Below are 13,273 nucleotides of genomic sequence, written 5' to 3'. Positions count from 1 at the left end.
GCGTTGAAAAAAAAGAGCTCCCGAATTCTTCGCTTTTGCCCGTCCGTCCGCCTTCTTGAACGTCCGTCCCAAACCCACTACGTCGACCGTCGTTTGTGGGCCTTTGCCGCTGCAATTAATCCTCTGGTCACCCTCGCGACCCATTTGGCCTAAGGATCTAGCACCATGGCCGATTATCTCCTGTTCGAGAGCCCTGTGGGCTACTCGCTTTTCAAGGTCGCCCTCCAGGGCGACGCTGTGGGCAACCGTCTGAAGGAAGTCCAGGAAGGCGTCAATGATCTTGCCAAGTTCGGCAAGATGGTTGACCTGACCAGTTTCCTGCCCTTTGAGTAAGTATTTTTGCGATAAAAACCACACCGGGAGAATTTTGCCTCGAACCGTTCGCTAACGCAACATAGAAACAACAAGCAGGCTCTGGGTGAAATTAACGATGTCTCTGAGGGTGTTGCCTCCGAGACTCTGGTTTCTTTCCTTGAATTGAATCTCCCCAAGCCGAGCAAGAAGAAGAAGGTTGTTCTGGGTTTGTTGGACAAGGGTCTTGCGGGAAGCATCAAGTCGGCTTTCCCCTTTGTGGACTGCGAGACCGGTGACACCAGCGAGGTCGTCCAAGATCTCCTCCGTGGTCTCCGTCTGCACTTCGCCAAGCTGCTGAACCAACTCCGTGAGGGTGACATGGACACCGCTCAGCTTGGTCTGGGTCACGCCTACTCCCGTGCCAAGGTCAAGTTCTCCGTCCAGCGCGACGACAACCACATCATCCAGGCCATTGCCATCCTTGATCAGCTTGACAAGGCTATTAACACTTTCTCCATGCGTGTTCGCGAATGGTACTCGTGGCACTTCCCCGAGCTGTACAAGGTTGTCTCGGAGAACCAGCGCTACGCTGAGGTTGCGCTCTTCGTGCAGGACAAAAAGACCTTGAACGACGAGAAACTGCATGACTTGGCCGCTCTCGTCGAGGACGACAAGGGTGTTGCTCAGAACATCATTGATGCTGCCAAGCACAGCATGGGTCAGGAGATCTCCGAGTCCGACATGGAGAACGTCATTGCTTTCGCCGAGCGTGTTGTCAGCCTCTCCAACTACCGCAAGTCGCTCTACCAGTACTTGGTGTCCAAGATGAGCGTTGTCGCTCCTAACCTCGCTGCTCTGATCGGAGAGGTTGTTGGTGCCCGCCTGATCTCTCACGCCGGTAGTTTGACCAACCTGTCGAAGTACCCCGCCTCCACCGTCCAGATCCTCGGTGCCGAGAAGGCTCTCTTCCGTGCCTTGAAGACTAAGGGTAACACCCCCAAGTACGGTCTCCTGTACCACTCTTCCTTCATTGGCCGGGCTGGTCCCAAGAACAAGGGCCGCATCTCGCGTTTCCTTGCCAACAAGTGCTCCATTGCTTCTCGTATCGACAACTTCTCTGAGACCCCTACCACCAAGTTTGGTGAGGTCCTGAAGCAGCAGGTCGAGGAGCGCTTGGAGTTCTACTCTACTGGCGCTGCCCCCACCAAGAACGAGGTCGCTATGGTATATTTAATCCCCTAACTCTTTATGATAATCTATAACTAATCTCGATCTACAGAAATCTGCTATGGATGCTGTCCTGGCTGGCATTGACGTCGATGTTGATGAGAGCGACGCAGAGATGGAGGATGCCGATGCGGCTGCGGCCAAGAAGGAGAAGAAGGAAAAGAAGGACAAGAAGGAAAAGAAGGAGAAGAAGGACAAGTCCGACAAGAGCGACAAGAAGAAGAAGCGCAAGTCTGACGTTGGCGAGGGCGAGTCTGAGAAGAAGAAGAAGCGCAAGCACGATACCGATGCCGAGCCTTCGAAGAAGAAGCAGAAGGCATAAAAGCGCTTTTTCTTGGGACTGGGAGTCTTCGTCATGGCGTTAGGTTTTTATTTTTTATTTTCTATCTTGTTTACGACTCGATGGGCTCGGGGATCTGTAAATTATTGATTTAGGCCTTTGTTGGCAATAAGATTTGCTATATCTCGTGCTATCTGATCCTCGATTCTCCTTTACTTTCATCTGAATACCAGTACCTACCAGAATTCCAGTTTCCTTTCTCTCACTCGGACATTGTGCGCGGGCCTGTCCTTTTCCCTAAGGGTTGTACGACAACCATTGGCCCGCTGCAACTCACATCCGAGCGTCCAGTGATCTGCCCCTCCTCAAGATCTCCGCACTCAAGTATACGGGGCCTGCGGCACCATGAATTCACTTGAACCTCAGTGAGACGAGCCCATGGAGTTGGGTTTCCAACCCCTGAGATCTTTTCGTTTAGGTGAGATCGGGAGTGACGCCACCATCTTGTCCGTTTTCTCCCCGCGATGATGCCGGCAGACCTCCCTCACTACTTCTCGCCTAAGCGCAAGCGTGAGCCCTCCGAGTCTGACTACTACAGCCCATCGGTGTCTCCAACGTCTACAGTATCCGTCGTTAGTCTACAAGAGGCTCGGCTTCGCGAGGAGGTTGAACTTGGACGACACAGTCCTCGAGCAGCGGTGGCAGGGCGTTTTGGAGAATTGGCCATTCGGGGAGATCGTTTCCCTGAGCCAGGGCCACTACACCGCGACTTTCACCAAGAACCCACCCCACAGTCCTCACAGGAAAGATGTGCACCCGAAAGCTATCCCCGTATCGAGAGTATGCCGGAACCTTTGCCAACTCGTCGCGGCGAACTGCATGAAGTTCCAGGCCGCCAGTCGCCACCCGAACCGTCGACGCAGGCTTCAATAGACATTGCACCGCCTGCCTCCGCCCTATCGCCTTCAAAAAGAAGCTCCGCCCCATCATATCATAAACAAACCTCTTCTATTTCACCTTCCAAGAATCGCAAACAACGACTATCACCTCCTCTCACAGATGCCTCGTCAGAAGATTCGTTGACTTGGCATGATAATGAGATAACAGGCCACGAACCTACAGACCCAACTGATGATGGGTACGGCATCAATGGCGTGGGATTCAAACCGACAGCGGCCATGGCTTGGGCTCGGTCACAGAAACGCCAAAAGCAAGTCGCCGAGTGGAAGACGCGCGAGGCACGGGACGCGCGTGAGAAGCGACGATCACGGAGGAACGAAGACATCGCTCTGGAGAAGATACATGGTGTACATCAAGGCGCCATTCAGAAGCGAGTCAAATTTGACGTCTAAATGGGGACTTCTCAATCCCTACCACCCTACAATATACAGTTTTCTTTATTTGTATTATTGGGGGTTTAACAAACTTGATGTCTTGAGAGCAATGATTGCGAATTTTTGGGATGATTCGACCAGCAATATGGACATTGGGGACTATGATACAAAGAGATGACTTTATGACATGATGCAATGATCCTAGCACAGGATTGGAATATACAGTTTTGGATATATCCCACAACTTTGAAAACACCGTGACTCCAGCTCGTCAATGAGCAACGCTACCAGAACTTGTAGTTGGAGAGGTTTGTCCAACTCTTCCTCCGCCGTTCCTCCTCCGCGCGCTTGGCAGCCTCCTCGGCAGCCCTGTCCTTGTCCCTTTGCTTTTTCTCCTTCACTTGCTTCATCAGATCGACCGCTTGTTTCATTCCATGCAATTCTTCGATGCGTTGTCGTCGGCAGAACTCGTAGGCTGCCAGGGAGGTAACGGCGAACACTCCGACGGCCCAGTTTCCAGCGGACCATAATGAGCGCATACCTATGCAAACAAATTAGTCATAAATCCCATTTCCAATAACTAGAAAGCATATATATACCTCCGAAGACACCTCGGATACCACCAGCGCCAAATCCGAGACCGATACCGGTCAATAACGATTCCCTTGCGCATGGTGCTTTGTGGAATGAAGATATCTCGGACACAGAGACTGTGCCCACGACGTCTGAGTAAGACACATCCTTGGGATCCTTCCCGCGGGGCTTGTAGGTCGCATTTGCGAGAGCATTCACGCGGTTTTCGGGGTCACCAAAAGCATCCCATAACTTTCCGACTTGCGACTGGGGGAAGTCGTGCCTGGGTTTCTTCGGATCGGTGTTCGGAATGCTAGCGGGAAGGTGGCTGCCAGGTTCCTGAGAGGAGCCGGGCTCTCGTGGATCCTCTGACATCGTTATCAAGTTGTGATCTTCGAAGAGATACAATTTATCGGACCGCCGTCAATATCATGCGGTTCATTGATGATCCGGCGTAGACTGTATTCGGATAGTTATTCCGGAAACACGCTGACTCATCTACGCGTGGACGCGGACGCGTCGAGAGAAGTGATTGAGATTGCCTCGATTGGTGCATGTTGCAAGGCCCATTGCTGATCCCTCTTCCAGGCACTGGCCACGGGATTACTTTAATGTTCCGCGTCTTCTTCTCTCTCGCACTCTGAATTTTATACAGCCCTTTACTCGAGTGTTTCATGTCCATCTACCCGCCCTGCCTTCCGATCTAGTCTGAGCAGCCCGGCCGGGCGACAGTGTCGCAATGCCTTCGCGAAAACCCAGCAAGTTTGGGAACAAATTCCGAGGAGCTGCTGCATCCTCTGGGCCCCGACGAACGAAAACAGTCGAATTTGGTTCCCTCCGTACCAGCGAAGCAACCTCTCAAGATGAGAAATTCGAGGCCATTCGGCTGGCCAATAGCATCGATGAATCCCTTGGTTTCCCGCGTTTCGAGTCCGGCGAGACAAGGGCCGGTTGGCTCGTCAACATGCACAGCACGACAATACAGGACCCCAACGTGCAAGGAGGCCGCGCCGGTGTCGACTTCTATTTCCTCCAAGATGACGGGGGTAGTTTCAAGGCGACGGTCGAATACGAGCCCTACTTTCTTATTGCGGTGAAAAAGGGCCATGAGATGGAAGTAGAGGAATGGTCCAAGAGATCCTTCGAGGGTCTGATCAAGAGCTTCAAGCGACTGGACAAGGAGGACCTGAATCTTCCGAACCATCTGCTCGGACACCGGAGGACCTTTATCAGGCTAAACTTTGCCAATGTGGGCAACTTGCTCGAAGTGCGAAGAACCCTTCTCCCCTTGGCAGAGAAGAACAAAAAGAATGCAGGTGTGATGGACGCATATGTCGAAATGTCCAGGTTTGTGTCGTGCTTTGGTGGCTTTGACATGGTCCCGTACTGATTGTGGATATTAAAGTGCTAATACCGGTTTCGACCTTTTTGACGACGAAATAATTAATGAGCAACGACCTAATGGCAACACGCAAGCGAGTGATTTTATTGTTGATATTCGAGAGTACGACGTTCCTTATCATGTCCGGGTGTGCATTGACAAGGGTACGTGATTTTGTTTTTCGGGATTGGGAACATCAGGCTGATACTCCAAAGATATTCGAATCGGAAAGTGGTATAATGTGCAGGCAAAGCACGGCGAGATCTCGTTAACCTGCCTGGAAGAACGACTCCAGCGTGCCGATCCCGTGGTACTCGCCTTCGATATCGAGACCACGAAACTACCCCTCAAGTTTCCCGATGCCGTGATCGACCAGATCATGATGATTTCGTACATGATTGACGGGCAAGGATTTCTGATCACCAACCGAGAAATCGTCTCCGAGGATATCAACGATTTTGAGTACACACCAAAACCGGAGTACAACGGACCTTTCGTGATTTTCAACGAGCCCAACGAGAGAGGTGTCCTGGAGCGATTTTTCGAGCACATCAAGATCGCCAAACCCACCGTCATTGCTACATACAACGGTGACTTCTTCGATTGGCCGTTCGTGGAAGCGAGAGCGAGTGTTCAAGGAATTGACATGTACACGGAGATCGGGTTCAGAAAGAACAGCGAGGACATCTACCAGGCCGACTATTGTGTCCACATGGATTGTTTTGCATGGGTGAATCGTGACAGTTATCTTCCCCAAGGAAGTCGTGGCTTGAAAGCTGTGACTGTCGCGAAGCTCGGTTACGACCCCGACGAACTCGATCCCGAACTGATGACTCCATATGCGAGTGAACGACCCCAGACTCTAGCCGAGTATTCAGTTTCCGACGCCGTTGCCACCTACTACCTGTACATGAAATATGTGCACCCCTTCATCTTCTCTCTGTGTACCATTATTCCTTTGAATGCCGACGAAACATTGCGAAAGGGAACTGGGACCCTGTGTGAGATGCTGCTTATGGTCCAAGCTTACCAACACGAGATTGTCCTTCCCAATAAGCACAAAGACCCAACCGAGGCCTTTTATGAAGGCCATTTGCTTGAGTCGGAGACCTATGTGGGTGGTCACGTCGAAAGTATTGAGGCGGGTGTTTTCCGAAGTGACATCCCTGTCGCCTTCAATGTCGACTCGAAAGCTATTGACGAGCTCCTCCGGGACTTGGACCATGCCCTCAAGTTCAGTATTGAGGTTGAAGAGAAGAAGTCTATGGACGACGTGGCAAACTTTGACGAAGTCAAGGGCCAGATCGCAGAACGTTTACTTGACCTGAGGAACAACCCCGTCCGGAACGAGGTGCCTTTCATCTATCACTTGGACGTCGCCTCTATGTACCCCAACATCATGATCACCAATCGATTGCAGCCGGATTCTTTGATCAAAGAATCAGACTGCGCAGCATGCGATTTCAACCGGCCGGGAAAGACCTGTGACAGACGAATGCCGTGGGCCTGGCGTGGTGAATTCTTGCCTGCAAAGCGTGACGAGTACAACATGATTCGGCGTGCTACTGCCAACGAACGATTTCCCGGTAAATACAAGAATTCACCCATGAGGTCATTTGGCGATCTCAGCGTCGAGGAACAGGCTGGAGTGGTAAAGAAACGACTACAGGATTATAGCAAGAAGATTTATCACAAAATCCACGACAGCAAGACGATGGAGCGAGAGGCCATTATTTGCCAGAGAGAAAATCCGTTCTACGTCGATACAGTGCGCAGCTTCCGTGATCGACGATATGATTTCAAGGGCAAGCAGAAGGTCTGGAAGAACAAGACCGACTCTTTACAGTCGTCCGGTGCTTCTGCAGCGGAGATCGAGGAGGCCAAGAAGATGATTGTTTTGTACGACTCTCTTCAGCTTGCACACAAGGTCATTCTCAACAGTTTCTACGGATATGTCATGCGAAAGGGTTCGCGATGGTACTCCATGGAAATGGCTGGAGTCACTTGTTTGACGGGTGCTCATATCATTCAGATGGCACGAGAGCTTGTTGAACGCATCGGCCGACCTCTGGAGCTGGATACCGATGGTATTTGGTGTATGCTTCCCGGGACTTTCCCTGAAAACTTTTCTTTCACTCTAAAGAATGGGAAGAAATTGGGAATTTCGTACCCTTGTGTCATGCTCAATCACCTTGTCCATGCCAGATACACAAATCACCAGTACCAGGCACTCACCGACCCATCCACGTTCAAATACGAAACCCACAGCGAAAACTCCATTTTCTTCGAGGTCGATGGACCCTACCGAGCTATGATCCTGCCGACGTCAAAGGAAGAGGACAAAAACTTGAAGAAGCGATACGCTGTGTTCAATCACGACGGATCTCTAGCAGAGCTTAAGGGTTTCGAAGTCAAGCGAAGAGGCGAGTTGAAACTTATCAAGATCTTCCAAACCCAGATCTTCAAGTTCTTCTTGGAAGGCACGAACCTTGCTGAGACATATGCTGCCGTGGCTCGAGTTGCTGATCGGTGGTTGAATGTACTCTACGAACATGGTGCAACATTAGCCGACGAGGAACTGATTGATCTCATTTCGGAGAACCGAAGTATGTCCAAGACTTTGGAGGAATATGGAAATCAAAAGTCCACATCCATCACAACTGCGCGACGCCTCGCAGAGTTCCTGGGCGAGCAGATGGTTAAGGACAAGGGTCTCAACTGCAAGTACATTATCTCCTCGAGACCAAGGAACACTCCCGTTACCGAACGAGCTATTCCGGTGACAATCTTCTCTGCAGAGGAGAATGTCAAGCGCTTCTTCCTGCGAAAATGGCTCAAGGAAGACCCTGGAGACATGGATCCTCGCACAGTCATCGACTGGGATTATTATCTCGAACGTCTGGGGTCTGTGGTGCAAAAGCTCATCACCATCCCTGCTGCTCTCCAGAAGCTTCGAAACCCCGTCCCACGAGTTGCTCACCCTGACTGGTTGCAGCGACGCATCAATCAGAAGGACGACAAGTTCAAGCAAAAGAAGATGACTGATCTGTTTGGAAAATCCGAGAAGGCTCCGCTTTCCTCGATTTCTGCCAACATCCTGGACCACCGCGTCCAACATGTTGGTGACATGGATGAAGTCATCGCAAGCTCGACCCAAAAGATCAATTCTCCCGAAAGCAAGGTTGCCCAGAAAAGGAAGCACCCAGAGAGTGTTCCAAAGACATCACTCGATCCTTTTGCTACTCTGCCGGCAATCATGCCATCCATGTCGGAGGATTATGAGGGTTTCCTCAAGTATCAAAAGCAAAAATGGAAGATCCAGAAGCAAGCACGGATTCGTCGTCGCCAACTCTTCGGTGAGCGGACCAATGTCGCTACTGACTCCTTGAGCAGCTTCTTCCGCAATCAGGCCCAGATGCTGTACATCAGTACTTGGCAAGTTCTTCAACTCTGTGAAACGGGCCGGCCAGGCATTGTGCGAGCCTTTGTGCTGATTGATCAAAAAATCCATGCTCTCAATGTTAAAGTTCCACGACAATTCTTTGTGAACTTGAAGCGGGACTCTCTGCCCGACATTGATGTGCCAGACTGTGAGGTTGAGAAGGTCAACCATACCCTACCCAATGGACATCCTTCAGTTCACCTTTTCCGGGTGTCGTTGACCGAAGACAAGTTCCTCGAAGAGGCGGATAAGATGGACGCTTTGTTCCAACATCCCAGTATCGAGGGTGTTTACGAGCGAAACATTACACCCAGCATCCGAGCAGTGCTAAAGCTGGGAAGCCACTGTACTTTCGACGAAGAGCAGCGTGGCGTGCTGGGTGACGGTTTGGACAAGGGCTTCGACCTCTCTACCTTGCTTCATGCCTCCTCCGACCAGCCCTATCTTATGGATTCGCCCCTGGCATACCATTACCTGTACCATGTTGCCTCTGGAGATCGACAGATCTTCGCCCTTTTCTCAACCACGAAGAAGGAAGCCAATATCGTCATCCTCAACCGAACGAGGGATGTTCAAGGCCTGCCGAACGTCGACAAAATCTACACTGAGCTGCTTACTCGCAAGATGCAAGACACGGCGGGCGAAACAGCACAGAATGCGTTCGAGTACCAAGACAAAATTCATTTTAAGACGACCCAAGTGATGACCCGACGAAAGGCCCACCTCGAAATCGGTGACTTGGTCAGGAAACTCCGCAGCGAGGAGACCCAGCCAGCCGTTTTGGTCATCCAGTCTCAGCAAAAGGACCGACTATGCCACGACATTCCTATTCTGAAGGAGTATCCCACCCTATTTGTGAAGCCCGAAGTGTCGGACATGGACCTTCCACCCCTTGGTTGGCAGTCTTTCATCGCAAGGCGCCTGGTCACCCACTATCTGTATCTTGCAGCCTGGATCCAGCACCTGACCCTGCTCGCCCGGTATGGAGACGTACCGCTCTGCAATTTGGAGACAGACGATCCTCGTTATCTGATTGATATTTCGTATGCCAGACGGCTGCAAAATAGCAATGTTGTTCTCTGGTGGTCTTCGGCGCCACGACCAGACCATGCCGGCTATGAAAGAGACGACATCGTCGGTTCGCTGGAGAAGGTCAACATGCCATCCGTGAATTCTCCCAGTTCCTATTCGACAGTATGCATCGAGCTGGATGTCCGCAACCTTGCCATTAATACAATTCTCACTTCATCGATTGTCAATGAAATGGAAGGAAATGACAGTCTTTTGGCGCCTTCTGGAAATGGTGCAGATGATACAGGGGTTCTGTACTCCGAGAAAGCATTTGCATCTGCCGGTGCGGTGGTCCTACGGGAGATGGTCAAACACTGGTGGACGGAGGCGTGCGCTGGAAACAGCATGGCTGATATCATGGTTCAGCACCTGATCCGATGGGTAGAATGCCCAGTTTCATGCCTCTACGATCGCTCCCTGCATAATTATGTGCGACTGCTCTCCCGCAAGTCGTTCCAGAGGCTGATGGCCGAGTTCAGACGGGTCGGCTCAAATATCATCTTCGCCAGCCCGACTCGTCTTCTGCTCCAGACCACGAAGACCGAGGTCGGCAATGCCTATGCCTACAGTCAATACGTGCTGAAGTCGATCCGAGCCAACCCCCAGTTCCATTTCGTCGATCTTGAGATCAAGGAATACTGGGACTACCTCGTGTGGTATGACGAGTACAACTATGGAGGCAAGGGCTGTCGCGAAGTGGTTGAGGCCGAAAAGCAGGACCTCGAGACCGTCATGCACTGGCAACTCAGCCGATTCTTGCCGACGCCCATGCAAACCATTTTCCACGACTGGGTTGTCGAATACATTGAGCTGATGCATACGGCGAAGCGGCCAGATCTTCAAGATGCTGAGATCTCTTCCACGCCCCGTTTGACCCAGATTCCCATTGGAAAGTCCAGTCAGGGTGATAATGAAGAGCTCACGGCTGTTCTCGCGGAGCGATTCTCGAAGCCCCTAAAGAAGCAGATCTCGGGCCTTATTCGCCGTCAGCGTGATGAGATGCTCCATCCCGAGCTCGCATCCGACTATGCCTTCCCCGTGCTGCCGGGTGTTCTGGTGAATCCAAACGGAGACAAGCGCAACCCGGCACTGGAGCTGGTGAAACTGCTCATGCAAGTTTTGAGTCTGTCCAAGACGACCACCCTCGAATCCAGACTGCTACGTCGGGAGCTACTGGCCCTGTTCGAGGTGCGCGAATTTAGCAAGGAGGGTCGCTTCGAGAACCCAAGCGCCAGTCTGAAACTGACGGAGCTCACCTGCAACGCCTGCTGTCTCATCCGCGACCTGGACCTGTGCCGCGACGAAGACGTGCTTCCGGACCCGGGCGACACCAGCAAAACACCCAAGCCTTGGCGCTGTCCCTTCTGCCAGACCGAGTATGACCGGTTGGCCCAGGAGGAGATCCTTATCGGCCAGGTGCACGGCCTTGTGGTTGAGTGGCAGACGCAAGACCTCAAATGCTCCAAGTGCAGTGGTCTCAAGATCAGCGAGTTCATGGAACATTGCTCCTGCAGTGGTGCCTGGGCTCCAACTGTGGACGTGAAGGAAACGGAGAAGAAACTGCGTGTGTTACAGAGTGCCGCCAAGTTCCATAGTCTGCAGCTGCTCGAAGGGGTGGTGGAGGGCGTGCTTGCCCGCATGTAGGATGTTTTTCTTTTCTTTTTTATGTTTTCATGCTTTTCTTTTGTGCTATTATGTGCTATATCTTTCTATGTCGGGTCGCACAAGGCGTTTGGGTGAGAGCATGGCATACTCGGCATATCCGGTGTTGGGCCTAGGTGTAAATAGCCTCTGGTTGACGATCTTCGTCGATCTCGTAATGTGAATCCCTTTTTATCTTCCACCTTTTATCCACTTCCCACTGTCCTCTAAGCTTCCCCTATATTACTATTCTCCATTCCATTTGACCCTCTGGAAGGTATCACATCTCCGGAGAGTAAACAATCCACTGTGAGTGGTCCTGCGTGTGCGCCCTAGCGGGGTTGAAGCGCCGCACAGGTGGACTGACCGCACTGCAGTCGGGCTGACTCGTACACACAGGTACATAGATACTACGCATATATTGTCTGCGCCGACCCCGTCGATCTCGCATTGCTTGAAACCCCCCTCTCGTCCGCATTACCGATCCCAATGGCACAACCTGCGAGCGGTCAGAAACCGATGGTCCAGCCATGCCGATACAAGACGGGCAAGACCCTCGGCGCAGGCTCGTATTCCGTGGTCAAGGAGTGTGTACACATCGACACCGGTCGCTACTATGCTGCGAAGGTGATCAACAAGCGCCTGATGGCAGGGCGCGAGCACATGGTACGGGCCCTTGTTCCTGCGGCGGAACTCACGATGCTAACCACCGTCCCCGCGGGGCACATGCATAGGTCCGAAACGAGATCGCCGTGTTGAAAAGAGTGTCGATGGGCCACCAGAACATCCTTACGCTGGTGGACTACTTCGAGACCATGAACAACTGTGCGTTCAGCCTCGGCGGCTAGCTCTTGTCTACGATCTGACGCTGATGATCGATGCGATTTAGTGTATCTTGTCACCGACCTTGCTCTGGGTGGAGAGCTTTTCGATCGCATCTGTCGCAAAGGCAGCTATTACGAGTCCGATGCTGCCGACCTGATCCGTGCCGTACTCTCTGCGGTGGCATATCTCCATGACCACGGCATCGTGCACCGCGACCTGAAGCCCGAGAACCTGCTCTTCCGCACTCCGGAGGATAACGCAGACCTTCTGATTGCCGACTTCGGCTTATCCAGGATCATGGACGAGGAGCAGTTCCACGTGCTGACTACAACCTGCGGGACACCGGGATACATGGCACCGGAGATTTTCAAGAAGAGCGGGCATGGAAAGCCAGTGTGAGTATTTATTGAAGCTGCGCTTTCGGTACACCGCTAATACACAACGCTAATTCTTAGCGATATCTGGGCCATTGGTGTGATCACCTACTTCCTTCTATGTGGGTATACCCCATTCGACCGCGACTCCAACCTGGAAGAGATGCAGGCCATCCTCGCCGCAGACTACTCCTTTACACCACTGGAGTACTGGCGCGGCGTATCACAGGAAGCACGCAACTTCATTAAAGGCTGCTTGACAACCGACCCGACGAAGCGTATGACCGCTCACGAGGCCCTGCAACACACCTGGATCAACCCGCCGTACGACCAGTCGAAGATGGGATCCGGCGAGGACCTCCTGCCCACCGTCAAGAAGAATTTCAACGCGCGTCGCACCCTGCACCGGGCTATCGACACCGTGCGCGCTATTAACAAGCTGCGCGAGGGCGGTGGCTTTATGATGGACGGGGTCATGAGCATTGACCCGAAGCCTGAGCGTGTCAATGGCAATGAAGTTGTTGAGGAGCAGCGCCAGGCAAACAATGACGGTGCAAGAGAAGGGGGCAGCCCCATGCAGATTGATAGTCGGGGCAATGCGCGTGGCCAATCGGAGGCGCAGATCCAGGAGCAGGAACGGAGGGTTAAGGCGATGGTTGCTGGCTTATGGAGTCGTGGAGCTCATGGCAAGTGAGACGTATACACAGCAAGGTTTTATTTACTTTGGATCTGGGCACTGGTGTCCGATCCTATGTTTTGAATCTACATATCATGGACCAAATGCAATGACTGATGAAATCAAACAGCTCTGCGGAGGCCTGACTCTTCTAT

The 13,273-nt window shown here is 52.2% G+C and overlaps 5 protein-coding genes across 5 annotated transcripts; 4 read left to right on the top strand and 1 right to left on the bottom strand.

Moving 5' to 3' along the window:
• The first annotated feature begins 45 nt into the window (after positions 1-45).
• On the top strand, positions 46-2,002 carry sik1 (snoRNP complex protein NOP56). The gene is made up of 3 exons (XM_058450540.1): positions 46-329; positions 399-1,518; positions 1,574-2,002. The coding sequence occupies exons 1-3, from the start codon at positions 166-168 to the stop codon at positions 1,841-1,843; spliced, it is 1,554 nt and encodes a 517-aa protein (XP_058310002.1). The 5' UTR covers positions 46-165; the 3' UTR covers positions 1,844-2,002.
• Positions 2,003-2,325: 323 nt separating this feature from the next.
• On the top strand, positions 2,326-3,153 carry N7498_003477 (uncharacterized protein; the record flags this gene model as incomplete). The annotated part of the gene is made up of 1 exon (XM_058450539.1): positions 2,326-3,153. The coding sequence occupies one exon, from the start codon at positions 2,326-2,328 to the stop codon at positions 3,151-3,153; it is 828 nt and encodes a 275-aa protein (XP_058310001.1).
• Positions 3,154-3,419: 266 nt separating this feature from the next.
• N7498_003476 (COX20 family protein) lies at positions 3,420-4,083 on the bottom strand (the record flags this gene model as incomplete). The annotated part of the gene is made up of 2 exons (XM_058450538.1): positions 3,420-3,676; positions 3,735-4,083. 2 exons carry the CDS (start codon positions 4,081-4,083, stop codon positions 3,420-3,422), a joined length of 606 nt encoding a protein of 201 aa, XP_058310000.1.
• A 364-nt stretch (positions 4,084-4,447) lies between these two features.
• N7498_003475 (DNA polymerase epsilon catalytic subunit POL2) lies at positions 4,448-11,246 on the top strand (the record flags this gene model as incomplete). The annotated part of the gene is made up of 3 exons (XM_058450537.1): positions 4,448-5,055; positions 5,114-5,253; positions 5,305-11,246. The coding sequence occupies 3 exons, from the start codon at positions 4,448-4,450 to the stop codon at positions 11,244-11,246; spliced, it is 6,690 nt and encodes a 2,229-aa protein (XP_058309999.1).
• Positions 11,247-11,732: 486 nt separating this feature from the next.
• N7498_003474 (serine/threonine-protein kinase) lies at positions 11,733-13,136 on the top strand (the record flags this gene model as incomplete). The annotated part of the gene is made up of 4 exons (XM_058450536.1): positions 11,733-11,909; positions 11,978-12,068; positions 12,133-12,463; positions 12,524-13,136. 4 exons carry the CDS (start codon positions 11,733-11,735, stop codon positions 13,134-13,136), a joined length of 1,212 nt encoding a protein of 403 aa, XP_058309998.1.
• Positions 13,137-13,273: the final 137 nt, after the last annotated feature.

This window comes from Penicillium cinerascens, assembly GCF_028974065.1.
Source record: "Penicillium cinerascens strain IBT 15544 chromosome Unknown contig_24_segment0_segment0, whole genome shotgun sequence".
Taxonomy (NCBI): Eukaryota; Fungi; Ascomycota; class Eurotiomycetes; order Eurotiales; family Aspergillaceae; genus Penicillium; species Penicillium cinerascens.
This window is presented reverse-complemented; position numbering and strand designations above follow the sequence as displayed.